The sequence below is a fragment of the Ovis canadensis genome, chromosome 25, assembly GCF_042477335.2.
Source record: "Ovis canadensis isolate MfBH-ARS-UI-01 breed Bighorn chromosome 25, ARS-UI_OviCan_v2, whole genome shotgun sequence".
NCBI classification, from domain to species: domain Eukaryota; kingdom Metazoa; phylum Chordata; class Mammalia; order Artiodactyla; family Bovidae; genus Ovis; species Ovis canadensis.
The window spans coordinates 23,833,201-23,861,190 of NC_091269.1; the positions used below are offsets into that span (position 1 = coordinate 23,833,201).

The 27,990-nt window shown below is 41.8% G+C and overlaps 1 protein-coding gene across 1 annotated transcript in view; it reads right to left on the reverse strand.

Annotated features, from left to right (window-relative positions):
• PCNX2 (pecanex 2) overlaps positions 1 to 27,990 on the reverse strand; it is a 311,645-nt gene that overhangs the window by 195,581 nt on the left and 88,074 nt on the right. The window contains exons 14-15 of the mRNA XM_069572620.1: positions 17,859 to 17,969; positions 15,859 to 15,950 (exon numbers count right to left, since the gene is read on the reverse strand). Coding sequence (XP_069428721.1) covers positions 15,859 to 15,950; positions 17,859 to 17,969 — 203 coding nt within the window. The remainder of the gene's footprint in view (positions 1 to 15,858; positions 15,951 to 17,858; positions 17,970 to 27,990) is intronic.

Here is a 27,990-nt window from a genome sequence, read left to right on the forward strand (position 1 = left end):
TTACACCACCCTAAACACTTCTACAGCCAACTGTGCAAAGTGTGTGGATATCTCATGACTTCCCATTTCAAAAGGCTGGGTATCACTATAATTGATAGAAGTTCCCAGCTTTAGAGGTTGTTTCATTATTGTATCTCTGCCATTCAATAGTGTTGGACATCTTTTTAGATAACTGCCTGTTTTAGGGTTTGTTATAACACGTGGTAGGGTGATAGCCCAAAGGAAGAAGTTATTTGTGAGGGGCTCAGAGGCAGATTTCTAGAGGCCTGACTAAAGAGCTTGGTTGCAAAGGAATGAACTTGAGAAGAGCATATTTCAAGTCATGCAAGGGTGTAATTCTTCAAGGCTATATGAACCTGCACTCAAGTATGGCCTGGGTATGCTATAGAATGTATACTTCTAGGTTAATTCTAAAGGTACCACTCTAACTCACAGACTTAGAGAATGAATTTATGGTTAGCAGGGGGGAAGGATGGGGGAAAGGGATAGATTGGGAGTCTGGGACTGACATGCACACATTGCTATATTTAACATGGATAACCAACAAGGACCTACTGTATAGCACAGGAAACTGCTCAGTGTTATGTGGCAGCGAAGATGGAAGGGGAGTCTAGGGGAGAATGGATACATGTATATGTATGGCTGAGCTCCTTTGCTGTCCAAATGAAGCTATCACAAAAGTTGTTATACTCCAATATAAAATAAGAAGTTTAAAATTAAAAACTTAAAAAAGATTTTAAAAGGTACCACTCTCAAACATATATGAAGTTCACAGGAAGAATTAAGCATGCAGAAAATACACTGAAGGGAAATAACCTTTCTGGTTTATCAACCCCAAACTTTCTGCACTGGGAAGAGAGACAGCTGGGTGCCACTGACTCTGAAGATAAAACTAAAGGAAATAATCTTTGACATCAGCAAGGGAATTCTGGATGTAATTTAAGGAAAAACTTCCTGACGTTGATGACTCAATAAAGTACAATTAGGGAAACATTAGCATTTCCTTTTCCCAATTATTTTAAAACACAGATATTTTCCATGGAGAGTTAAGAGACAAGCTTGCCTGAGAAAGAAGGAAGAAGAAACTGCTGGAAATGTCTCTTCTTATGCTTTCACCGCTTTTACAGCTCTGCAATTTAACACACACACAACTAAATAAACAAACTGAGAACAAGAAGCAACTATTCAGGATCATTTTACAAAACTGAGATTTGTGGTGGAGGGGACACAGAAAGATAAAATGGCTTTGCCCATTTCTTCCATTCCTTTCTCCTTACTCTGACAGTCCCCCTCCAGGCTGTTCAGTCCCGAGTCACTGCACCTACTACTCCCTCCAGGGCCTGGGCTTGCCTCCCTGTCCAGGCTCTTTGGGCAGGTCTGCCCTGCATGGGTGGGAACCCTGTAAAAGACTAACCGTGGGATGGATGGGGCTTTCCACAGACTCAGGAGCAGCTAAGGAGCCAGACTTCTAGCAGGAGTTGAGCCCGTCAAGTTCAGAAATATAGTAAAAAAAAAATGTATTTGAGGATGTTTATATTTCTTAATTTTTTAAATGTATTTTAATAAATAAATTATTTATTTGGCCACACTGTGCAGCATGTGGGATCTCAGTTTCCCAAACTAGAGATTGAACCCCTGTCTCCTGCAGTAGAAGCAGGGAGTCTTAACCACTGGATCACTAGGGAAGTCCCAGGACATTTTAATTTTAATTTGGGGACAGAGGAGAAAACATTGACACTTGAGGAAGATCAGAACCACAGATCTGAAGAAGGATTTTGCAAGAAAATGATCAAATGCACTGGGTATTTTATCTGAAAAGTTTAGTTTATTGCTCAAATAGTCTTATTTCTGCAAAGAGAAGTGGAAAGGAAGAGAGGAGATGCTGACTGACATTTTTAATGGACTTTTAAAAATATAGTAGAACACCTGACATTTAAAATAAAGTTTCATATTTTAAATGTACATGTTTGTCTTGAATATTACGTAAGTATATAAAATTTATTTTACTCACACACATATATACACAAATATACAGAGACACACAAATACACACACATACACACACATATATATACACACAAATACATATATTTTGAGGGACAGAGATAAGATTTAAAACCTATTATGCACTGATATGAAGTGTATATTATGTGACAGTTTGCTTCAAAAATCAATGTCCCTAATTTGCTTTGAGAGGAGTCTCATGGGCCCCTGAACTGGGAATGATATGGATTGATGAGTGCTGGCTTCATAAAACTCCCACAGGTTTTGAAATATTTTTATGAGGTAGAAATAAAACTGTCTAATAGTCCTACAATTCTGTGGTAGATTTCATATGCATTTGGGAATTCTTTTGATGAAAACGCACAAGGAAGTTCAGCTTTGTATGAAAGTACCTCTCTAAAGAGAATCCTAGTTTCAGCATTTTTTTTCTGCAAAATCTGAGACATCTCTATGATGGAATTTACAGGGCAAACAGAGTTTGGTCATAAAGAGAAGCAAATGGACCAGATTTCATTTTGCTATGCCCTTCATATCAGATTCACACACTCATTTTAAGGGAAAAGCAATAGATTTTTGTTAGCCCATTAAACATCAGGGCATTTCTGAATCCAGGTTTTCACATATCCTAAAATAAGACCTAGATCATATCACTTTGATATAAGTCCTATTTCTAGGACTATTTTGACATGAATCTTATATTGAAGTAAAAGAAACTCTGTGCCCCTGAGGTTCCAGAAAGATCAGATTCTGTTAATACCTCACGGCCATGGGTCACCATGCGACTAGCGGGTACTTCTGAGTGTGCACTGGTCACCTCCAAAGCCCCCCCAGCACATCCCACAAAGCTCATCCCACAGCAGCCCTGTTGATATCCCCCATGGTCCCAGAACACCCAGGGGGCAGCCCCAGGGCCTAACAATGAGCTTAGTTCATAACAGCCAGTCAATATGTTTTCAGTAAGTAAATAAATGATCACATTAACAAATACTATGAGTAAGACTTCACTGTCTCCTTGAAGAAGGTTTTCCTTATTTCATACCTTTTTTCATTTTTGTGAAAAAACAGCATATGTTTATAATTCAAGACTATTTTAATGAGACTTTCCTGCTAGTCTAATGGTTAGGAATCAGTGTTTCCACTGCAGGGGGCCTGGCTTCAATCACTTGGGAAAATAAGATCCCACAAGCTACACGCTGTGGTCAAAAAAAGCCAGTTTGACCTTTAAGAATAGGTACTGGAGGAAAATGAGCTCATTCGCTAGCAAGAAAGACTGACAGGTACTACCCAACATAGATAAATAAGTACACACACACAGACTTTCTGGAAAATACTGACTGGTGGCTCAGTGGTAAAGAATCCACCTGCCAGTGCAGGAGATGCGGGAGATGTGGGTTTGATCCCTGGGTTGGGAAGATCCCCTGGAGAAGGAAATGGCAATCCACTCCAGTATTCTTGCCTGGAAAATCCCAAGGAGAGAAGCCTGGTGGGCTACAGTCCATGAAGTTCCAAAGAGTCAGACACGACTTAGTGACTAAACAAACAAACAAAACCACCCAACATAGATAAATATAGATAAATAAGCACACAAACACACATACACACAAACTTTCTGGAAAATACTGCTATTTACCTTCCTTCTCATAGCCCTCATCTCTGTCATCTGCATTTATTCAATCCAAAAGTTTATAGAGTATCTTTTAGGCAACAGTGGACTTTTTACAGAATATGAAAAGAAACATATATGAACCATAGTCATGACCTTTAGGAGCTCATGGTCAAACTAGGGGTGAAGAAAAGTACTTACGAACAACATCAGCGAAATAGAACCGATATACCAAGCAAGGACTAGCCGCATGACATACACTGTCACGTCCAGACTATAGCCTATCTTTAAACCAGGGATCACATTTTAAACATGAGGAAACAGAGGCTTCTACTGTACTACTTATTGTGGGAATATCTTTATTTCCCACAGAACTAATTATATTCAGAATAGATAAGAATCGACATGAACACCAAAAGGACAATATTGCCCACAGAATTCTGGAAGGGAGATAGACTCCCACTGGCACGGCCAGGACTAGCATAGTTTTCCATCTCCACTGGGACCACCACTGCTCATAGCGCAAGCCTGGAATTCTTTTCCACCCACCTTCCCCTCTCCCTATCCACCACTCTACAAACTGGACAGCCACCAAATCCTACCAATGCTGATTTCACTACACGTCCTGGATTTGATCCTTTTAAACTCTACATCCTATCTAAATCTGACTCCAGATCTTACTTTACTCAGCAACTGCATGTCCATTTTGAACAACTGAGCTATCATTCTTCCTCCTGTTTTTGTCCCCCCATATCAGTGTCCACTGGCGCTGTCAGAGGCATCCAACATTAGTTTAAGGATCCAACCAATGGTGACTGGGTTTGGAGACCAATGTGTTGCTGCTGTTTAATCACAAAGTCATGTCCGACTCTCTTGAGACCCCATGGACTGGCGCCTACCCGGCTCCTCTGTCCACGGCATTTTTCAGGCAATACTGGAGCGGGCTGCCTCTCCCTTCTCCAAGGAATCTTCCCTATAACTCAGGGATCGAACCCATGTCTCCTGCATTGCTGGCAGATTCTTTACTGCTGAGTCACCAGGGAAAACCAAGAGATCAATTATACTTGTTCAACTTTCTAGGAGGCGAATGTGACAGAAAGTACTTGCTGCTCATCTAATATTCATCTGCCCTTCTGCCCAACCTTACTAGCTGTCTAGACAGCTAAAAGACTTGTAATTCCCGCTCCATCGCAGCTAGGAGTGACATGGATCTACCCATAAAATATAATCTGAAGTCTAGAGTAATAAAAGTGAATTACAACTTGGAATTTGTTTTCAGACGTATTACTATTAACAGCATCACCATTATGTTCATCGACATCATCACCATCAACTAATTATGCTATTAATAATAGTTTCCATTTGTGTTGGTTTTCTACTGCAGTGCAACAAATCCCCACAAACAGTGGCTTAAACAGCACAATGTATGATCTTGCGGGGTACTGCCTGAGGCATCAGGGCATGGCGTGACTGGTTCCTCTGCTCAGGTCCCATCAGGCTGAAATCCACGAGACTGCAGTGTCACCCAAGGCAGCAGTTTTACTGAGACTTGGGTCTTCTTCCAAGCTCAATTCTGGCTGACAGAATTCAGTTTCCTTGCAGCTGTAGGACTGAATTTTCTTGCTGGCTTTTGCTGGGATCTGCCCGAGATCTGACAGGCCATCCTCGCGACACGCAGTCCTCGCCATGGGCCATTTGCAACACTGTTGACTTCTTCCTGGCCCGGGGGAGGGTCTCTGCTCTTCCTTCTGTCTCTGACCTCTAAATCTTCTCTTAAAGGGCGTGTCTGACTGGGTCAGACCCATCCAGATAATCTCTCTTCTGACTGACTTCAAGTTAACTGATCAGGGATTTTGGTTACATCTCAAAATCCCTCCACCTCTGCCAGATGCCGTTAACTAATCACAGAGTGACACCTCATCGTACTCCTGGATCACCCACATTCAGAGGGCAGAAATTATACAGTGTGGGCACACCAGGGGGCAGGAGTCTTGGGGCAATCTCAGAATCCTGCCCACCACAGCATTTAATGAAAACCCCTGAGCTAGGCACTTTATATACATTATCAATTTAATTTCATTCACTTCTGACAGCATTCATATGAAGTAGTTATTACTAATCCATTGTACAGTTGGAAAAAAACAATGTGAATTAGCCATGTGCCCTTAGGCAAAAGCTTCAGCACTCTGTGTTCACAGTCACCACTGGAATATAGAAATGCTATTACCTTCCTTATGTATTACATGGAGTTATTAAAAAAAAAGGACAAATGAGAAAACACTTGGGAAATTATTCTGAAAATTAAAGTACCATGGATCTACAAGGTATCTTATATGCCTGCGAATGGTTCTTTTGACTAGAAAAATATATGTATACTTCAAATGTGCTAGGGAGAAGGGCATGGAAGTGAGATTTTGAAAAGACATAAGATTTGGGAACTGTAATGTTAAGTCTCTTTGTCACTCTATGGATTTCTATTTCCTCACTTTAAATAATAAAATGGTGCACTGGGATGACCCAGAGAGATGATATGGGGAGGGTGGTGGGAGGGGGGGTTCAGGATTGGGAACTCATGTACACCCATGACAGATTCATGTCAATGTATGGCAAAACCAATACAGCATTGTAAAGTAAAATAAATAAATAAATAATAAATAAAATAAAAATAAATACATAATAAAATGAAGGGGCTGGGATAGGGGATGTATAAAGTCTATTTCAGAACTAAAACTATTCTATGAGTTTGTTTTATATTTATGTTAAAGATCTGAACGCAGGGGAAAGCCATTGTTTTAGCTGCAACCCTGTAGTACCTGGAAGAATGTGAGCAAAGTCTCCCACAGCAGTTGTTAATGATGCTTGGGAAACATTAAATTATAATAATGTACCTCCACCTCTGGATGCCCCTGCCATCAATAAAATAGAATCTCTTTGTAAGGGGTAATAAAAAATAGAAATCATGGTTTTTCCAGACACATAGAAAGCCCAGCTAATTAACTACTGAGCCATTTCTCCAGGCAGCAAATATTCTGGTTGATTCTGTATATCACTGTCAAATAGTTAAGTCAATGAGGGAGTCCATTTACATGTTACTTGCTACCATCTTGGATGAGTCAAAAAGCATATGAAATTAAAAGAGGAATAAAATTTCTTCCTCTAATTAATATTCCAGAGAACAATATTAAACCCCAGTCCCTCAATCTGCTTCAATCAAGTGAGAATAATAAAGATCATGGATATAAATACATATCAAGATCTATATAGAGAAACACATCCTTGGCAAGGCAGCTGACATGCTGAAATTGCTCACAAGGGCCCTTCAATCTATCACTGCACAGCAGAGATAAAAGGGGAAAAAAATCAATTCCAGTAGTGCAAAGTGTAAGCATAAAAGTCATAAACAAAAGCATCATTAAACAAGAAGTGGAATTATAGCTCTGGGTATGTTAGGTTGAATGTGGGTGAGCTTTTTCTTTTTTCCTAAGGATTCCCTTGCCAATTTGTTCAACGTATTCACTCAATTCACAGCATTTAATAGGTGCTATTTTTTTAAAGTGAGGAGTCTATCTGAGACCATTAGAATACTCAGGACTCACAAATGAGAAGGGAGAAATGCAAATTGCTCTATTTTTAACTAAAAGGTGTTTCAAAACTGAGATAGAACATTAAGATTCTCTAACAACAGATCATGCTGTTTATCACAAGGCGTGCTTGTTCTATGCTGAGCAAGAAAGTCAATACCTCTCTGAGACTAAATAAATCTTTCAAAGAACCCCAGTTTCACCTGGTAAAAAGCCTGTTTCAACATGTAAGTAAACCCCAGAGTCTTTGAAGTGTTCAGTCCCATAACAGAGTTGGCAGTGCGCTTTCAAAGTGGAATCTATTTACTCTGATCCAACAGTGACTTAAGCTGATGGCATGCCATAAACAGAAAGGAACACAGAAATAAAAGTCTCAGCCCAGGATGGTAAATAGATTTTATCTCTTGGACTGGCTCTGATCACTTGGTACTGGCTGCCTGTAATATGGTCTGGGCATCTCAGAGCCCTGCTGACATTAGTGAGCAAAAATGCTGTCATCAATTAGCAATTTCTGATATGAGGCAGGAACTGGACTTGGGGAGGTGAGGGAATGTCCCACAGCTAGGTAAAAGTCCCCAAAGAGTTCTATCTTTTTGAATTCCAGTTTCTTCAATAGTTTCCAAAACCTTCTAAGAACTTTGCAAGAAAAAGTTATTTCATAATCCCAGGAGTGTACTTTAATTTTGATGATATTTGAACTGGTAGTAATGAACCTTGAACACTTGTCAAGGAAATTCCTTGGAGGTCCAGTGATTAAGACTTGGCACATTCATTGCAGGGCCTCGGGTTCAATCCCCAGTCAGGGAACTAAGATCTCTCCAAGCTGAGTGGAAGGGCCAAAAATAAAACAAATAAACAAAAAACACTTGTCAAATAAAATGGGTTTTTCAGAGCATACACCTTCTCCTTTAGAAATTAATCTAAGAAATCCAATGAGTTGTTCCGTTGTGGAAAGCATCCTGAGTTTGGAAGAATATTCTGTCTTCCATAGATTCAACCATGATACTATTACCAATAAATTATTTTTCACTCTTAAATGAGGCTTACCTGATCAAAAACATGATGCATGAGACGAACATTCATCATAAGTCAAAGGTTTGGAGTAAGCAGGTATGATTTAATAGTGAGACACTGACAGAGAATCTGGAAGTGAGGTTTTTGGTCTGACCACTCATGGAGTGACTTGGGAAGTCAATTCATTGAACTTTTTAATATCTTGTTTCCTTCACAGCTGAGGCCATCAGCTTATCTATGGCACTCAGCACCTTAGAGCTGATGACCTCTTTTTGCTATAAGTTCCTTTCAGGTAACCAGTATTAGTGAGATGCTCATCATACTCACTGGGCAAAAAACATACATTTTTAGCCTTGCCTAAAAGGTAATCCATAACTCTGATGCATTCTGCTGAGATATCCAGTCATCCCTGCCCTTCACCATCAGTAGGTTAATACCCTCACCTGCTGTGGTCATTCATCCCTAACTCTGATGAAACCATTTCATATGCTTGACTTAGTCCATGGGAAGGTTCTCGGTCCAGTGGCAAAAGATTCGAAGGTTGCACTGAACAGCCACCTCCTCTGACAAGTTTTCTCTTTTCTGATCATCTACAGCACATCCTCATCTTTGATGAATGTTAAATTCCCCAGGAGAAAGATTTGACTTTTTCTCCTTTCATATCTCTGTAGCACCTGGCAAAGTCATGTCTAAACAAATAAATTTTGAATACCAGTGAATATGATTCTTTCAGCTTCTGCCTCAGTTCCAAAGAGCTTGCATGTTCCCATTTCCATCAACCAAGGAAAAGAATATTTCCATCAGATACTACTTGTGGCTCATAGTTGAAAAGAAAGATGAAGTGTGAGGTGCTAGTAAATATGGCCTTAGGAGCACAGGGAACACTATTGAACATAAAATAATCAACCAGGACCTACTACATAGCAGAGAGAACTTGACTCAGTACTCTGAAATGACCTATATGGGAAAAGAGTCTTAAAAAGAGTGGATATATGTATATGTATAACTGATTCATTTTGCTGTATGCTGAAACTAACACAACATTATATACTCCAATAAACATTTTTTTTAAAAAAAGGGAACACAAGAAACTAGCTTTTCCTCTCCACTAAATATCCAATAAATATTCAAAAAGATAGAAACGTATGTCTATACTAGGAACTAGAGAAAGTACTTGTGCATAAGGAATTTATGCCAGATGAGACTAGTCTGAAAGAAAATTTTGAATCTAACACATGATCCAAATTACCACTCTCTGTTTGAGAGACAGGATAGTGAACTGAGGAAGTAAGCAAGAAAAGATCTCACTAAATCCTTGCTGATATCAACTAAACCAGAGAGGGCTGGAGCTGAAGCAGGCCATGTGGTTGGCAGACAACACCGTGCTTGGACTCGTACGTCTGTGGGCTGGCAAGCACCTGGACAGCTCTGCTGTACTGGAAGCAGTAAGTTTATTTGGTCAGTTCGTGGGTTGGGATACTTGAGCAAAGAAAATGAAGTACAGACAACCACTACCCCAAGCATCCTATTCATATCTGCTCTTTGGGATGAAGCTTCCCGAAAGAACTATCAAAAACTCTATCAATAACATATTTTTCTAGGGGAAAGAGACATCTGAGCTGGTTATATTGCTGTAACATTCTTTGTTTTGCTTTCTTCTCTTCTTGTATTTTAAACCTAAGACCTCTAGATACATTTGCTCAAGGAGCCTTAAGTATTTCTGACAGAAGCTAGCTCACTTTCTATAGAGCACAAAACAAACATCCCACTGAGAAGACAGGTGATACAAACGCAGTATGTGGTCAGGTATGGGCGCAATGAGACCTGTGAGTCTGGGGTAACAGTGACTTATGGTTTAGTTCTGGCAGGTTGTTACCAAATGGAAAGTTGCTGGTTTATCATAATTTCTCAACAAGTATGTATTGTTATTGGAATGAGAAACTCTAGAAACCACACCAGAACACAAAGGACCACTTAAAAACACAGAAAGATCATGAAAAAAAAAAAAGAGGCATGAAAGACAAACAAAAACAAAATTATATTAAAAACAGAAAAGAGGTCATGTAGACACAAGCAATAACATCATTAATCAAGAAATAAGAGGGAGAAACTTAACCTATTTGTAAGTCTTCAGAATGATAGGTGTTCATAGCATTCCAGAAAGAGAAAGAGATCCAAGTCTGGTCATAGTCCATTACTTTTTTCTAACCTTAGAAGATAAGAAAGACATACAAAAATTCTGGAAAAATTAAAGAAGGTCTTATTCTTGTTCTCCACAAAACTAAATACTGCTGAATGATACTTCCATATCGGATGTAAAAGTCCACAAGAGTATAGTCCACAGTCTGACAAGAAAAAGCCAGGAATCTTATAGACCCTTAACTTCAAAATAACTGTAATTTGTGTTAAAAGATCAAGGAATTGATGGACAACATTCATAAACAGATGGGTAATTTCAAAAAAGAGACAGAAACTATATATAGGAGTCAAACTGAAATGCTAGGAGTAAACAAAAAACCATGATGTAAGAGATTTTTTAAAATCCTCTTCCTTTATCCATCCACTTTTCATATAAGAGCACTAATCCCATGATGAGGACCCAACACTTGTGACCTTATCTAAACCTACTTCCCAGGACCCCATCTCCAAATATCATCACATAGGGGGCTAAGGTTTTAAAAGTAGGAATCTGGGGGGAGACACAGTTCAGTCCATAACAGTCCCTGAGAAGTCAGGTGTAATTCTGATCTTTCTTCCTCCATAGGCAAGGTGTTCTTATCCACTGGTATCTTTCAATATTTTGTCATTATCTTTGATTTTCAGCAACTTAAATGTGCTATGCATCAGTGTAGTTTTTTGGCATTTATCATGCTTGGTGCTCTTTGAGCTTCCTGGATATGTGGTTTAGTGTCTGATATTAATCTGGGGACATTCTTAGTTACAGTCCATTCTTTCTTCTCTAGTATATCCATTACACATTAGTTATACCTCTAGTAGTTGTCCCAAAGTTCTTGGATATTCTGGGGGTTTTTCAGTCTTTTTTCTCTCTGCTTTTCCATTTTGAAAGCTTCTATTGACATATCCTTAACTCAGAGATTCTTTCCTCAGTCGTGTCCAATCTACTTATAAGCCCACCAAGGGCATTCTTCATTTCTGTTAGAGTGCTTTTAATCACCAGCATTTCTTCTTGGTTCTTTCTTGGAATTTCCATCTCTCTGCTTACATTGTGCATCTGTTCTTGCTTGCAGTCCACTTTATACGTTAGCACCTTTAGCATGCTAATCACAGTTGTTTTAAATTCCCAGTCTGATAATTCCAATATCCTTGTCATAGCTAGGTCTGGTTCCAATGCTTGATATTTCTCTTCAAACTGTGTTTTCCGCTTTTCAGTATGACTTGTAATTTTTTTTCTTGGTAGCCAGACATGTAAGAGGTAAAAGGAAGTATGGCAAACAGACCTTTAGTAATATGGTATTAATACATGAGGGTAGGGAAACTCTACAGTCCAGTGATTAGTTCCGTATTTTGGTGACCCTGCATCTCTAGACGGTAAACTTCACAAGTGCTTCTGAGTCCCATCCCCACCTTAGGTGGAACAGAATGGAAAGAATGGACTGGGCTGGAATTTCGAGAAGAGCTAACACCTATCCTACTCAAACTCTTCCAGAAAATTGCAGAGGAAGGTAAACTTCCAAACTCATTCTATGAGGCCACCATCACCCTAATACCAAAACCTGACAAAGATGTCACAAAAAAAGAAAACTACAGGCCAATATCACTGATGAACATAGATGCAAAAATCCTCAACAAAATTCTAGCAATCAGAATCCAACAACACATTAAAAAGATCATACACCATGACCAAGTGGGCTTTATCCCAGGGATGCAAGGATTCTTCAATATCTGCAAATCAATCAATGTAATTCACCACATTAACAAATTGAAAAATAAAAACCATATGATTATCTCAATAGATGCAGAGAAACCCTTTGACAAAATTCAACATCCATTTATGATAAAAACTCTCCATAAAGTAGGAACAGAAGGAACATACCTCAACATAATAAAAGCTATATATGACAAACCCACAGCAAACATTATCCTCAATGGTGAAAAATTGAAAGCATTTCCCCTAAAGTCAGGAACAAGACAAGGGTGTCCACTTCCACCGCTACTATTCAACATAGTTCTGGAAGTTTTGGCCACAGCAATCAGAGCAGAAAAAGAAATAAAAGGAATCCAAATTGGAAAAGAAGAAGTAAAACTCTCACTGTTTGCAGATGACATGATCCTCTACATAGAAAACCCTAAAGACTCCACCAGAAAATTACTAGAGCTAATCAATGAATATAGTAAAGTTGCAGGATATAAAATCAACACACAGAAGTCCCTTGCATTCCTATACACTAATAATGAGAAAGTAGAAAAAGAAATTAAGGAAACAATTCCATTCACCATTGCAATGAAAAGAATAAAATACTTAGGAATATATCTACCTAAAGAAACTAAAGACCTGTATATAGAAAACTATAAAACACTGATGAAAGAAATCAAAGAGGACACTAATAGATGGAGAAATATACCATGTTCATGGATCAGAAGAATCAATATAGTGAAAATGAGTATACTACTCAAAGCAATTTACAAATTCAGTGCAATCCCTATCAAGCTACCAGCCACATTTTTCACAGAACTAGAACAAATAATTTCACAATTTGTATGGAAATACAAAAAAACCTCAAATAGCCAAAGCAATCTTGAGAAAGAAGAATGGAACTGTAAGAATCAACTTGCCTGACTTCAGGCTCTACTACAAAGCCACAGTCATCAAGACAGTATGGTACTGGCACAAAGACAGAAATATAGATCAATGGAACAAAATAGAAAGCCCAGAGATAAATCCACACACATATAGACACCTTATCTTTGACAAAGGAGGCAAGAATATACAATGGAGTAAAGACAATCTCTTTAACAAGTGGTGCTGGGAAAACTGGTCAACCACTTATAAAAGAATGAAACTAGATCACTTTCTAACACTGCACACAAAAATAAACTCAAAATGGATTAAAGATCTAAACGTAAGACCAGAAACTATACAACTCCTAGAGGAGAACATAGACAAAACACTCTCTGACATAAATCACAGCAGGATCCTCTATGACCCACCTCCCAGAATACTGGAAATGGGCTGGAATTGGGTATGTCCCTTTCCCCACATGGAAGGCTGAAGCCAAACTGGAGTTTGGCATTTCCCTTCCTCCAGGTCAATTTGGCTCTGGAAAAATCGCAGTACTTTAGGCTACAGTAAAATCTTAAGGCAGGCTTGGTTGAGAAGAACAGAATACTCTGCTACACTTCAAAATGGTTACTCTTCCCCCTCCACCTACTGAAAGCAGGAGGATTCTTCTCCAATCATTCAAGGGGGTGAAGCACCACAAGTGTGGGGCTTCCCTAATGACTGGATTCACCTGGGGTTATTAACTCTAGACTTGTCCACACTGAGCCTGCAGCAATTTGTCAGCCACAGTTCAGTGCTGGTTCCCACAGAGGTTTCTGCTCCTGGGCTCCTGCTGCAGTAGGTTTCGGTCCTCTGTATTTACCTGTCCATCTCTCCAATTTTAGAGGCAGGAATTTATCAAAACTTACATTTATCAAAACTTGTGCTCAGTCGTGTCTAACTCTCTGTGACTCCATGAACTGTAGCCTGCCAAGCTCCTCTGTCCATGGAATTTTCCAGGCAAAAATACTGGAGCTGGTTGCCATTTCCTTCTCCAGGGGATCTTCCTGATCCAGGGATCAAACCTGCATCTCCTGAGTCTCCTGTATTGGCAGGCAGATTCTTTACCACTGTGCCACCTGGAAAACTCTATCAAAACTTATCTAATTATGTATATTAAAAATATGGGTTCTGCAGCATACAAATTATATCTCGATGAACCAGAATTTCAAAAAATTAATGAAAAATAAATGTACAAACAAGCAAAGACTGGAACATAACAGAACAAACTATAAAGGGTCCTGCAGAGAAAAGCTTGTGACTCCCAAATTTTATAGGCAGTTATTTTACCAAAGAGCAGTAGAAAGAGGTTTTCAGAAAATTCCTTAGTAATTGTCCTGAATGGAATACCTGGGTCCTGTGACAGAATAAAGGAATGTATTTCAAAAGAAAGAACCCAGAAACACTGATTAATTATATAATTGTTGTTCTATGTGACAAATATATATGTGATGACAAACAGATCCACCAAAGCATAAAGGTGATGGCCAACAGATCCACCAAAAGCTGTATGCTATCCTTCTCTATTGGAAAAAGGAGCCTTCTCCTCTCCCTTTTTTTTTTTTGATGTAAAAGAAGATAATCATATGAAAAGGATGGAAAGAGTGAAGGAGGGAATTATGCCATTGATTATCCCAGAGAAATTCAACTGTGATGCATTGGAAGATGACATTACTGAATTCCTCGCTTCCACAAAGAGGAATAACAGTTATATTGCTGCCACTGATACTGATGAGTTTAATATGATTTTCAGTTAAAATTTTTTCAAAAGTCAGTTAACAAATGCCATATACTATCTATTTAAAGCCCTTTGGAACATATATCATTTACTCTTTTGCATATAATTTTTATTTTATCAAAGATGTACTTGTGGTGTAACACATTAAAGGCAGAGTGTCCATAAAGTCAAGAAATAAGTACACTATCAGTCAATTTCTTTTTTACTGATTGAAGATGGCCCTGAACATGTTTGTAACAATGAACAGCAGTGGTCCTCTGACCACATCATCCATCTCTTTGCTCTAATTCTTGCTGCCTGAAGGCAGTGACTTTCAGCTGTTTCTTCTTCACCTATTTGCCTCCATATTTCCAAATAACACGCTTGTTTTGTTGTTTCTTGACTTTTTTCAACTTCAGATATTATTTGCTGACTTTCTAACATGGAAGACAAAATTAAGACCTCTGCAAAGTCAAACAGGCAGACACACACACACACACACACACACACACACACACGCACACTTCATCTCCCCCTATTCTGCTATTATAGTTGCAACTGTTATTCAGACTGTCATAAATACAACATATTATTCACAGCTGAGCCATGCACTGACCATACATTTCTTTTCTGATACCACTTGTTCTTTTCCAAAAGTTATTATCTTGTTTTCTTTAATCATCCTAGGTTTCCCTTGCTGCCAGCCTGGGTTTTAACTTTCTCCATCTGAATAAATCTATGGTCCATTTGTTTTCTGGAGTCTAAAATTTTTGCTATCATATCCATTCCTGTTCTCTGTCCACAAAGCTTTATGCAATTGTATCCTTTTACCGTCTTCTGAGTGGTATTTCAGAAGGAAGCATCAGTAAGAAAGTGGGGGCCTGTCAACTGCCATGTTAAGCCAAAGCCCCTCCCAGTGTCAGTAACTGACTGGGCCAGGCAGACACCTGCAAGAGTGGGGGGGTTCAGACCAGGTGGGCTTTGTGGTCAGTAGCAAATCAGGTATCTTAATGCATCTTCTAAACCACTGAGGCCTCATCCTCCAGGCCCTGTTACTCCTGATGTGCTCAGATCCCATTCCTCTTGTAATTGGAGGAGATGCTTGTTTACTTAAAATACAGTTAATTCGAGAGAAGAAGCCCGTTGGCCTTGCACCTACCTTCACAGCACTGAAGCAGAACACGTGCAGCACAGCCACGGCGGACGCACTCCGGGCCACACTGTAAACAGCTGACAGCAATCCCGAAACGGCTGGAACACAAACAAGAGTTCCCTTCTGGAGCGGCAGGTCTCACAGTCAATACATAGAGTAAGAAAGTGAAGTTTGCAACTTTCAAATGCAAAATGCCTGCCAAAGGGGCAAAGAATCCATCCACAGGGCAGCCAAAAAGCACTGGGTGACACTTAGCATGAGAAAGACACTGACCTTTAACTAAAAACTCAGGAAGACCACAGTTAGAAAGAACTTTTGATAACTTTTAGGAGACTGTGAACCAGTCATTGCGGAGGTGGGGAGACCTTGCTGCCTATAGTTGGAAGCTCCTGGCCCAGGAAAGATCAGGAATGTGATTTCAGTAGAAGAAAGGAGAGAGAGAGAGAGAGACAAATATGGAGATGGATATTAGACACAGATATGGATAGATAAATAGATGGATGATGGATGAATAGATAGATGAGAGACAGACAGATGAAAGACCAATAATAGATGGATGAATAAATAAATAGATGAATAGATAGATGTATAGATAGACGGATGGATGAATGACAGCTAGGTAGATGAATAGATAGATGAGAGATAGCTAATAGATGGATACATAATAGATATATAGAGATGGATGAATAGATAGCTAGGTATTTTAATAGATAGATGGATAAATGAATGGATAGATAAACAGAACAAGCCAGCACTCCTGTGTGTGTAGGTGTGTGTGTATGGGTGTGTGTGCGTGTGTGTGCATGTATACAAAGAGGAGGCAGCTGTAACAGATCACCTGTTATGCTCTAATGCTTTATGTACATGACTTCATGAAATCCTCACAGCAACCCCAAGAGATCAGTGTGTTAGTTTCCATTTAGAGAAGAGTAAGCTTTAAAGGTGAGAAATCTGGGTAAAGTCTCCAAGTAAGCATTGGATGAAGCTTTACCCACCTTGGTCAGAAAGTAAGGAACACACCAAATGAAAGGGCATAGGTCACCTGTCTGTACAGGCCTGCACACAACACACACTTACAATGTCACACCCATATGCTCCCAGACTAACTCATTCAGCTGTGAAGTCACTTCAGTCGTGTCCGACTCTGTGCGACCCCATAGACGGCAGCTCATCAGGCTCCCCTGTCCCTGGGATTCTCCAGGCAAGAATACTGGAGTGCTCAAATGCACATGCTCACACGCTAACCTCCACTCACTCACGTTCACACACATTAATACATGCTGCTTTTCCAATGAAGAATTAGAGGGTCCCTAAACCAAGTCCTTGGAAAAGACTGATGCTGGGAGGGATTGGGGGCAGGAGGAGAAGGGAACGACAGAGGATGAGATGGCTGGATGGCATCGCCAACTTGATGGACGTGGGTTTGGGTGAACTTTTGGAGTTGGTGATGGACAGGGAGGCCTGGCGTGCTGCAATTCATGGGGTCGCAAAGAGTCAGGCATGACTGAGTGACTGAACTGAACTGAAACCAAGTCCAAGCTTCCCTGGTGGCTCGGATGGTAGAGAATCTGCCTGTAATGCAGAAGACTCAGGTTCAGTCCCTGGGTCCGGAAGATCCCCTGGAGAAGGAAATGGTAACCCACTCCAATATTCTTGCCTGGAGAATCCCATGGACAGAGGAGCCTAGTGGGCCATATTCCATGGGGTTGCAAGGAGTTGGACACAACGGAGCGACTCACAGTTTCAGTTTTAAATGAAATCCAAAGCTCATAGAATTCTACAATTCCCCATTTTTCTGCTTGTGTCAAGCCAGGTGGGCCACTTTCAATTTTGCCAGATGAATCTAGAAGGGCCCACCATCAATCTAACCAACCTAAGCTGAAGTCCTTTAAGGGTGAGGACAATGAAAACCTAACTGTCCAGGTTTCATTCCATGCCTAAGGCTATTTAGCCCTTATCTGAACGTGAGACTTTTTTACAGAAAGAACAGAATGTAAAAGACTTACCAGAACCTCCAAAAAACAGCATGTCAATTTGCTCCAAAAGATAAATGCAGAAAGTGTTGATCTGTGGGAAGAGTCCAAGGAGGGAGATTGCGGGGAAGCAATAGAGAAATACTGAAAGTGAACAGACAAAATTGACAGTGAGCATGCAGGAACAGGGCCCAGGTCCCAGCGCAGTCCCACCTCTCTCCCACCTTTCAGCCCAGTCCACCCCGCGCAGGTCCTGGCGACACTATGGCCTCTTCTCCCCTAGCCACTGATGGAGGCTGAGGTCGAACCAAACACAGGCCTTGGAAGTAACAGGAGGGGCTGCTGAAGGAGAGGCCAGCAGGCTGGCCCAGGACTGAGTGGACACCTGGGGATGGTAGGTAGAGAGTAGACTGGCCTTTAGTTTGCAAGGACAGACTTGAAATTGGGGGAAGAGATGGGAGAAAGGACCAGGAAAATGACAGGAATGTGCAACACCCAAGCCCAGTCATTAGGGGATCCCTTCCTGCAAGGCCACTGGCTTTGTCACTTCAAGGGCTTGAGCTGTGGTGTCTTCTCTGTTCTCACTGCAAACTCAGAGCTCAGTCAGAACCCACAGAGGAGCAAGGGAAGGTGGCAGTTAACCAAGAAACCCTATCACCGTGATGCTACGACACTGAAGGACCTGCTTCTCAGGTGCAGCAGGTCACCTGGGAGGTGAAGGTGGCCCTGCCTGAGAAGAGGAAGACTGCTGGCTCCCAAACCGTCATAGCGCAACTGCATGAAACATACACGTTACGGGCTTCCCTGGGGGCTCAGACGGTACAGAATCTGCCTGCAGTGTGGGAGACCTGGGTTCGACCCCTGGGTCAGGAAGACTCCCTGGAGAAGGGAATGGTAACACACTCCAGTATTCTTGCCTGGAGAATTCCATGGACAGAGGAGCCTAGCGGGCTACAGCTCATGGGGTTGCGAAGAGTCAGAAACGACTAAGCGACTAACACCTTCTACACATTATAATTCAAAATCTCACAGAGATCATTTGTTCAGGGAAAGAACATATAGTCAAGCTGCAGTTTACAGCAATCTACCCAGTGTTCTCTCTTTCTTAATTCTATTTTTTCAGTTAGGTTTCATAGAAACACAGAAACTCCCATCAGTGCTGGCACAGTACATCTGTCTACCTTTCTGTCTCAGTTTATTGGGTGGAAAGTCAATGAAGTTTAATCCTGGTAAACCTTAATAAAACTAGGGAAATTTGATTTGAAATCTAAGATGCCTAAACATGGAACTATGTCCAAACCCCATACATAAGCCACAGTGAACAGTGCACGCGGGAAGGATGGGGAGTGTTTCAGCTATTTCTGAAGAACTGGAAATGCAAAACTTTCCACAGTGAAATCATAGGGATGAAAGTAGTTGTGTGTCCCATTATCTGGAAAATAGTGGGTTAACCTCACTATAATAATATGGGATAAACCCTACTACAACAATACCAAAAAACTGTTCTAACATTGTGTGGAGGTAAAATTTTATGCAGCAAACATGGCTATGGCAAATGAGCCTTGCTTGGGATTGGAGCCATATTTTGACACACATGGTGATTTTGTAATGTTTTCTGTCACAAGATTTTAACTATATTGTGAAAATCTAGAGATCTGTGAGTAACATGCTTCTCAATCAAAGTTGGCAATAACAAGGCGTAGTGGAAGGGGTAGATTTGGAGTTTGGGGTTAGGAGATGCAAACTATTATATACAGGATGGATAATGGCCAACAAAGGTTCATACGGCTAAAGCTCTGATTTTTCCAGTAGTCATGCACATATGTGAGCGTTGGGCCATAAAGAAGGCTGAGTGCCAAAGAATTGATGCTTTTGAATTGTGGTGATGGAAGACTTTTGAGAATCCCCTGGACAACAAGGAGATTAAACCAGTCAATCCTAAAGAAAATCAACCCTGAATATTCACTGGAAGGACTGATGCTGAAGCTGAAGCTCCAATATTCTGACCACCTTAAGTGAAGAGCCGACTCACTGGGAAAGACTCTGGTACTGGGAAAGAAGACTGAGGGCAGAAGGAGAAGGGGACAACAGAGGATGAGATGGATGGATGGCATCACTGACACAATGGACATGAGTCTGAGCAAACTCCGGGAGATGGTGAAGGACAGGAAGCCTGGCCTGCTGCAGTCCATGAGGGTCACAAAGAGTTGGACACGACTTAGTGACTAAACAATAACAACCAGACAACCAGGTCCTACTGCATAGCACAAGGAACTATATTCAATATTCTGTGATAAGCCATAATGGAAAAGACTATATATATATAAAACTGAGTCACTCTCCAGTACAGCAGAAATTAACACAACATTACAAATCAACTATACTTCGATAAAATTTAAAACAAAAACAAAGTTGCCAAAAAGACACAAATAGATATCTGCTAGTCATAACCACATAAAACAATTTCTTTTCTCAGTTTTTATATGGAAGGAAAGATAGAAGAAATAAAGAGAAAGTTAATGGTAGGACTTACAGGTTTGAGCATCAAAATGTTAACTTATCTAATTTCAAGAAAACTGACTAGTTTTTCTTAACTTTGGGATTCAAAACCCAGCAGTGAAGATTAGATGATTCGTTGCATTCTTCAGGACCAGGATAGGAGCAGAGGAAGGGTGCAACAAGATTTCATTACTTCAAAAGCCATACCAAGAATGAAGAACTATAGGGGAAAAATTTTTGGCTGTGAAATAATACAATAATGTCAGTCAAATACTGGAAACATGGGTAAACAAGTATTTTCTACAAGACATACATTAGGCTGGGACCCCCCCTGGTGGTGCAGTGGCTGAGACTCCATGTTCCCAATGCAGGGGGCTGGGGTTCCATCTCTGGTCAAGGAACTTGATCTCACAGGCTGCAAGCAAGAATTTGCACGCCACAACTAAGACCCAGCATAGCCAAATAAATACATAATAAATAGAAGAAATATTAACAAAAGAAATACATTAGGCAATAACACCCAAACGAATCAAGTGGAAAGAAGTGGAACATGATGAAGGATGGCAGGAGGAAAATAAAATGGTACAAGATGCCGGAAGTTCTAACCGAAGATGCTCTGGCCAACCTGCAGAGTAGGAGCAGAAGGACACAGCAGAGGAAGGAGAGCAGCGACGGGGAGCCCAGGATTTAGGTCATGCCCAGGCGGAAGCAGAGAAGGAAGTCTCTCGTCCGAGTGGAAGAGGTGAATGAGAACGCAGCCCACACCTCGTGGCATTAGTAGGATGACTGGAAAATTCCACCTGAAGTTGATGAAATGAATTTGTCTTTTTTCCCAAAAGTGAAAAATAAACAAATCCCTGTGTTTGTTGGCAATTTTCCCTGTGAACAAAGATTTTTTTCTTAGTGTACTGCTCGGAGGCTGTGTAATTTTCTCTCATATCCTGGCTACTCCTCATGCTCCCTAATAATTACTATAAATGCAGAAACTTCTGGTACAGTGCCATTTCTTTTCAAGCACAGGGTATAAATAAAGATATTGGAACTTGCTCCTTTCTTATGTTAAATGTGAAGAAGAATATTAACTACTATATTTGCAGGTTGGGGTGAGGGGAGGTGGGCAGAATTAAAACAACATGGAAGTAAAACCAAGGAAAAGACCCTGATGCTGGGAAAGATTGAGGGCAGGAGGAGAAGCAGGTGACACAGGCTGAGATGGCTGGACGGTATCACCCACTCAATGGGTCTGAGTTTGAACAAACTCCGGGAGATAGTGAAGGACAGAAAAGCCTGGCGTGCTGCAGTCCATGGGGTCACAAAGAGTTGGACATGACTGAGCGACTGAACAGCAACGTGAACTTGGTATGACTGCAAACACTGTGTGTCTCCTACATGTCATATCTGTGTTTTAGCATATGGTCCTGACACGGATTACTGGGGCCAAGAGACAAGTCTTTACACGAGACATGGAAACGTGCATCTCAGGGCGCAGGGGAGCATGGATCCACCTCAGTCACTGGTTACAAAACCTCCATTATCTCCAAGGCTTACATCATTGAAGCTGCTTGAGTGTAGGCAGCAGGTGATGGTCCTAAAGACTAAAACAAAATGTTGAACTCTCACATCTGAAAAGGACCCATTCAGTATGTGGAACCCTTCTGTAAGTGATGCTGTCTCAGATCACCCAAGTTCTTCCCACGTTAGGGAATTCCTTGCTTCACTAGGCAACCCATGGCCCTGCTGGCCAGCTCTACACCAAACCACTTCACCAGTCCTGCAGTGAGCTGTCATCCACCTACTTGACAGTGGAACTAGTTATCACAGCTACTCCAGCAGAAAATAAAACCTCTCCTGTTCCAATCTGGCAGCCTTTTAACCACCTGCAGCCACCACGTGTGCCCCCAGGACCCAAGCATTTCCGCTCTAGGCTGGACATCCCCATTCCCTTGCCCCATGTGAAGACCCCATGTAGCCCATGTGGCCACACTTCTCAGAACACACTGTGGAGCTGCTACTACTCTTCCTGAAATACAATACTAGGGACTGCAGACCTCTTGGCTTTCTCATCCAAAGGATGATTACAAAGCCAGTCGCACTCACAGGCTTTTGTTGAAGTTACCCAAATGCAAAGTAATAAAAATTTCAACCCAGAGGTCAGCAAAGGAAATGAGCACTAGAAAGGTCTTTCACCTTACTCGGAGAGGAAAAAAGAAAGACTTTCTCCTTATAATGAAAGAGAAGTGATATTCTGAACATATATGAAAGATCATAAAAGAGAAATAAATTATGTAAGAATATCACTCTGAAGGTTTCTATTTCCTGAACTCACCTCTCAGTCTACAAAAACAACTAGTCCCACCACTGACTTTGTCTTTCTTGTGTCAATTTTATTCTCCAGGTTCCTTATCCCTTGGAAGGTTCCTTATCCCTCCACTGTCTAGCAGGTGGATTACAGCTCACTGCAAGACTGGTGAAGTGGTTTGGTGTAGAGCTGTTCCTTATCACTGCACTTTCTCCTCCTTCTATTGGTCTGTTATCCGATGTTCTCTTCTCACGTCACATGTGGCAAAGAGCTTCTCAAACCTCCCCACCTGCCCAATGGCCACTAAACTCACCTCCTACCCCTGGCTCACTTTCAACCCCTTCTGCCCTGGGAGGCAGGATAAGGCAGCAGACATTACATCTTCCTCTCTTCCTGCTCCTCTTCCTCTGCCACCTCTCTGCACTCTGGTAGGTTGGTTTCTGAGCAGAAACCAAGAGAAGCAGTGGGGAACAGAGATTTTGCCCAGAAAGCACAACTCTAAGCACTATTTCACACACTCCAGCCTCAGTCAGAAGAGGACCACTTCCTCAGCATGAAGAGCACACAGCATCTTTGGGCCCACGATGGTAGACGTCTCATGTATTCAGTTTCTATTTTTCTCATGTCCTCTCTCTTAGATGCTCCTTGTTGAATGGGTTAAATTGCACCCCTCCAAAAGATATCAGAGTCCTAATCCCAAGGACCTATGAATGGGACTTTATTTGGAGATGTGGGTCTTTGCAGATTACCATTACGATGAGATCATTAGAATGGGCTTTAATCTAATATGACTGAAATCCTTATAAACGGGAAATTCGGATACAAAGACAGATATACACAAAAAGGGACAATGAATAATGTGAAGAGATGCAGGGAGAAGAGGGCCACTGACAGGCCGAGGAGAGAGCCTGGAGAATATCTTCCCCTTGTGCTCTCAGAGATGTTAGACCTCTGGCCTCCAGAAGGAGTAGACACACACTTCTGTTGTTCCGAGCCACCCATTTGTGGTACTTTGTCAGGACATTAAAACTCTCCTTTTTCTTCCTAATAACCTTTTGTTTTCCCTGAAGTTTTTTCTCTCTCTTCTTGCTAACTCTGAACCTAACAATGTCAGCAGCTATAAACTACTCAGATCCCTTGGTAGCTGAGGGACAGACAGAAGGTGACAAGGTGACAAAGAAGAAGAAATGACTCTGAACTTCTTTTCCCTCATAAAGTCGGAAACTTTGTATAAACCTCTCTTTTTGTCTAAATTTGTCCCACAATCTATTCCTGTTTGGTACAAACTAGTAACGTCTACCACCTTCATTCCATAGGGGTTGCCACTGTTCTAGGTTTCCACCTTTCTTGACCCTGGACGTCATTAAGTCAGCATGCTGGATTATTTACCACTATTCTCCTCACTGTTGACAAGCAAACAAAATATGTATTAAGGGGGAATTTTAATGAGAAAAAAGGGAATTCCAGTGAAAAAGATAAGAAAAAATGCCTTGCCCCATCTCCACTCCCTAATGACACTGATTTGAAGATAAATAAAATTTGAATGTACATAGCTAATAGTCAATTCTAGAACCAGGGTTACTGCTAAAAGTAAAATCTTAGACTTTGACCAGTTACATTAAGGTCTTACTTTTTGAGCTTTGCTGCTGCTGCTGCTGCTAAGTCGCTTCAGTCGTGTCCCACTCTGTGCCACCCCATAGACGGCAGCCCACCAGGCTCCCCCGTCCCTGGGATTCTCCAGGCAAGAACACTGGAGTGGGTTGCCATTTCCTTCTCCAATGCATGCAAGTGAAAAGTGAAAGTGATTTAATTTCACTTACTGATGGTATGCTAAGTCCACTATGCCAAGACAACTGCATTTATTCAATAGCATTGGCTTTTTCATAGTAGCAAATTCAAGGAAAATAGGAATTGGGGCGATCTATTAAAAGACGCTTACTCCTTGGAAGGAAACTTATGACCAACCTAGATAGTATATTCAAAAGCAGACACATTACTTTGCCAACAAAGGTCTGTCTAGTCAAGGCTATGGTTTTTCCTGTGGTCATGTATGGATGTGAGAGTTGGACTATGAAGAAAGCTGAGCGCCAAAGAATTAATGCTTTTGAACTGTGGTGTTGAAGACTCTTAAGAGTCCCTTGGACTGCAAGGAGATCCAACCAGTCCATTCTAAAGGAGATCAGCCCTGGGTGTTCATTGGAAGGACTGATGCTAAAGCTGAAACTCCAATACTTTGGCCGCCTCGTGCAAAGAGTTGATTCATTGGAAAAGACTCTGATGCAGGGAGGGACTGGGGGCAGGAGAAGGGGATGACAGAGGATGAGATGGCTGGATGGCATCACCGACTCAATGGACATGGGTTTGAGTGGACTCTGGGAGTTGGTGATGAACAGGGAGGCCTGGCATGCTGCAATTCATGGGGTCGCAAAGAGTCGGACATGACTGAGCGACTGAACTGAACTGAACTGAACTGATTCAGAAAAAATGATTTCTAAATGGAATATATGTCATGCTTTTCTTCTTCTAAATCTCTTTATACAAACCATCTGCAAAAGGTACTTACAAAATTCCTACTTATTCTAAGGAATGAGTTGAACAGTCCCAAAACGACTATAAGCTTTTCCTGATTTATGAACGGGAAGTGTTCCAAAGTCCATCTGTACAGTAATTCCTTTGGTATTTAAAGCATACTCCATGCTCATCTCTCCACAAAGTGTCTCCTTAGCACCTGTATGCACTGGACACCATGCTTGGTGCTGGGGATTCCCTGGGGGGATGTACAAGCTAGTGACAGAGAGGGGCATGGTCAAATATCACAAATGAAGCAGAAGACTACAGAATGAGTTCGATATTATGAAAAGCAGGGATTGTGAAAGGATAGAAGATGGGGCCCAACTTAGGGAAATGAGTCATCATTGCCTAGCATAGTGTGTATTGCTATGTTAGGGCTGGGAGTGCGGCAGAGAAGGAACACAAAGATTAGGTGAGAAGGCATGGGAACTGGGGCTTCAGACCAGGCTGCAAACCCTCATGACCTCTAAGACATGGAAGTCTGCCAACACTCACCCTCAATGAGACTCTCAGGCAAGCTGGCCACAAGGTACACCAGACTGAGTGTGGGGCACAGACAAGGAAAGGCAACATCACGGCACAGACGGGTGTTTTTTGGACACCTTCCAAGATCCTTGTATGCCCTTTTCATCTCTAAATTCCAAGTCCTCCCATGCCCTTGACTGAAGACTCCAGAGTCCAGCACTGCTATTTATAAAAAGAAGATGACAGGAAAGGACAGTCCTCCCACATGTGTGCAGTGGTGATGGGGCATCTCTGCCTATCCAGGCTCTAACACCTTCACTGCAGCTGATCTCAGAAGGAAGAGGAGTGAGCTAATTTATGGGAAGGTAGAAGGGACTTAAAGTCCTTCTTATTGCATGTGTGTGTGTGTGTGTGTGTGTGTTGTGACAGAATTTCAAACAATATAAAAAAGTAAAGTGAAAAATACCAGAGTAGAAAAAAAAGCAGAATAGAAGTAAAGATTCTTGGGCAAAAGGACACTGTGTGTGTATACGCTTAGTTGCTCAGGCATGTCCGACTCTTTGGGACCCCACAGATGGAAGCCTGCCAGACTCCTCTGTCCATGGAATTTCCCAGGCAAGAATTTTGGAGTGGGTGGCCATCTTCTCCTTCAAGGGATCTTCCCGACCCAGGCACTGAATCTGAGTCTTCTGAATCGTGGGCAGGTTCTTGACCCCTGAACCACCTGGGAAGTGACCAAGAGGACACCGACTAGGGGTTTAATCAAGGGATCAGCTCCTATGTTTCTCCTAACTTGTTTCTATTTCCTGTTAGAACTCAGAGAGTCTCTAAAACATGGTGCCAACACTCAGCTCCTCACATGACACAGCAGGAATCGAGGTGCTGAAGATGCACACAAAGGTGGGCTCATGCAGCGGGCCGAGCAGAGGGGAGTGAACAGTCTGCTACCAAAGCAGTAGGAAGAGGGATGAGAGACAGCAGCTGGGAAAGTGAGCCAGAGGGTGAATGTCTACGGCAGTTTTCACCTATAAGAAGCACAAAGAGACGTTGTATCTGGGGGTCCTCCTGAGTCCCACTGGAGAGACTCCGAGAGTTGTCATAGGATCAGAGAATGATGATGTAGGACCTATGGCTCCGACAATCTCCTCGAGTAAAACTTCCTGCTGGCAAGTAACAGATCCAGGAAGTAGAGCCTCTGGTAGCTGCCCTTTATCAACTCATCTGGTCAGTGTGATCAGGTAACCACAAGTGAGCACATGTGTGACCCTCTGGGTGATCCTCAGAGCATCGGCAGTCAAGTCTTCAGAGCTGCAGGTCCACAATGGGGAAGCCTCTTTGCATAATAAAGATAATAATAGCTAATACCTGGTCCCAGACACTCTTCTATATGTTGAAACATACTAACACATCTAAAGCTTGCAACAGCCTCTGAGGTGTGTACTATTTTTAACCTCAAACTACAGTTGAATTTTGCTCAAGGTCACACAAATAAGAAAGAAGCACAGCTGGAATTCAAGTAGCCAGCCATCTGGCTCCAGAGCTGAGGCTCTACACCATTATAACATGAAGGTCACCTGTGTAACTGGAGCATTTACATCAAACACTGCCTGGACCTTCAGGCAAGTAAAGCACACCAGTGAGAAGCCAGGTGACTAGCACATCCAGGACCCCATGTGGACTGAGAACCATGTCCACTCACGCATTCCCAGAGCATCTGTGCCATGGCGATGAGTCTGTGACCACCATCTAGAGGGCAAAAATCACCCCCATCCTGGGGAGCCCCACTGATGCCCCACACCAGGCACCCTAGCCACCTGTTCTTCAGATATTAAGTGCTGCAGCTCCCTAGCCATGAGTATCAACATCCTCTAGAACAGTCTCCAAGCCCCAGGTCATGGACTGATGCTGATTAGGAACAGGACCACACAGAAGGAGGCGAGCGGCAGGTGAGAAACCAAAGCTTCATCTGTATTTACAGCCACTCCCCATCACTCACATTACTGTCTGACCTCCGCCTCCTGTCAGATCAGTGGCCACATTAGATACTCACAGGAGCACAAACCCTACTGTGCTTGAATCATCACCAAACCACCCCGCCACTGCCGCCCCCGCAACCCCTGGTCGGTGGAAACACTGTCTTCCATGAAATGAGTCCCTGGTTTCAAAAAGGTTGGGGACCTCTGCTTTAGAATAAGTACATTGTTGGATGCTTTGGGCTCTGGCTCCCAGAGAGTCTACTGAGAGCACGTAAAGCAAAAGGGACATGCCCATCTCTTGATCCAATAAGCAAGTAAGAAAGTTTCTCCAGTGAGGGATTCAGAAAATCAAGGG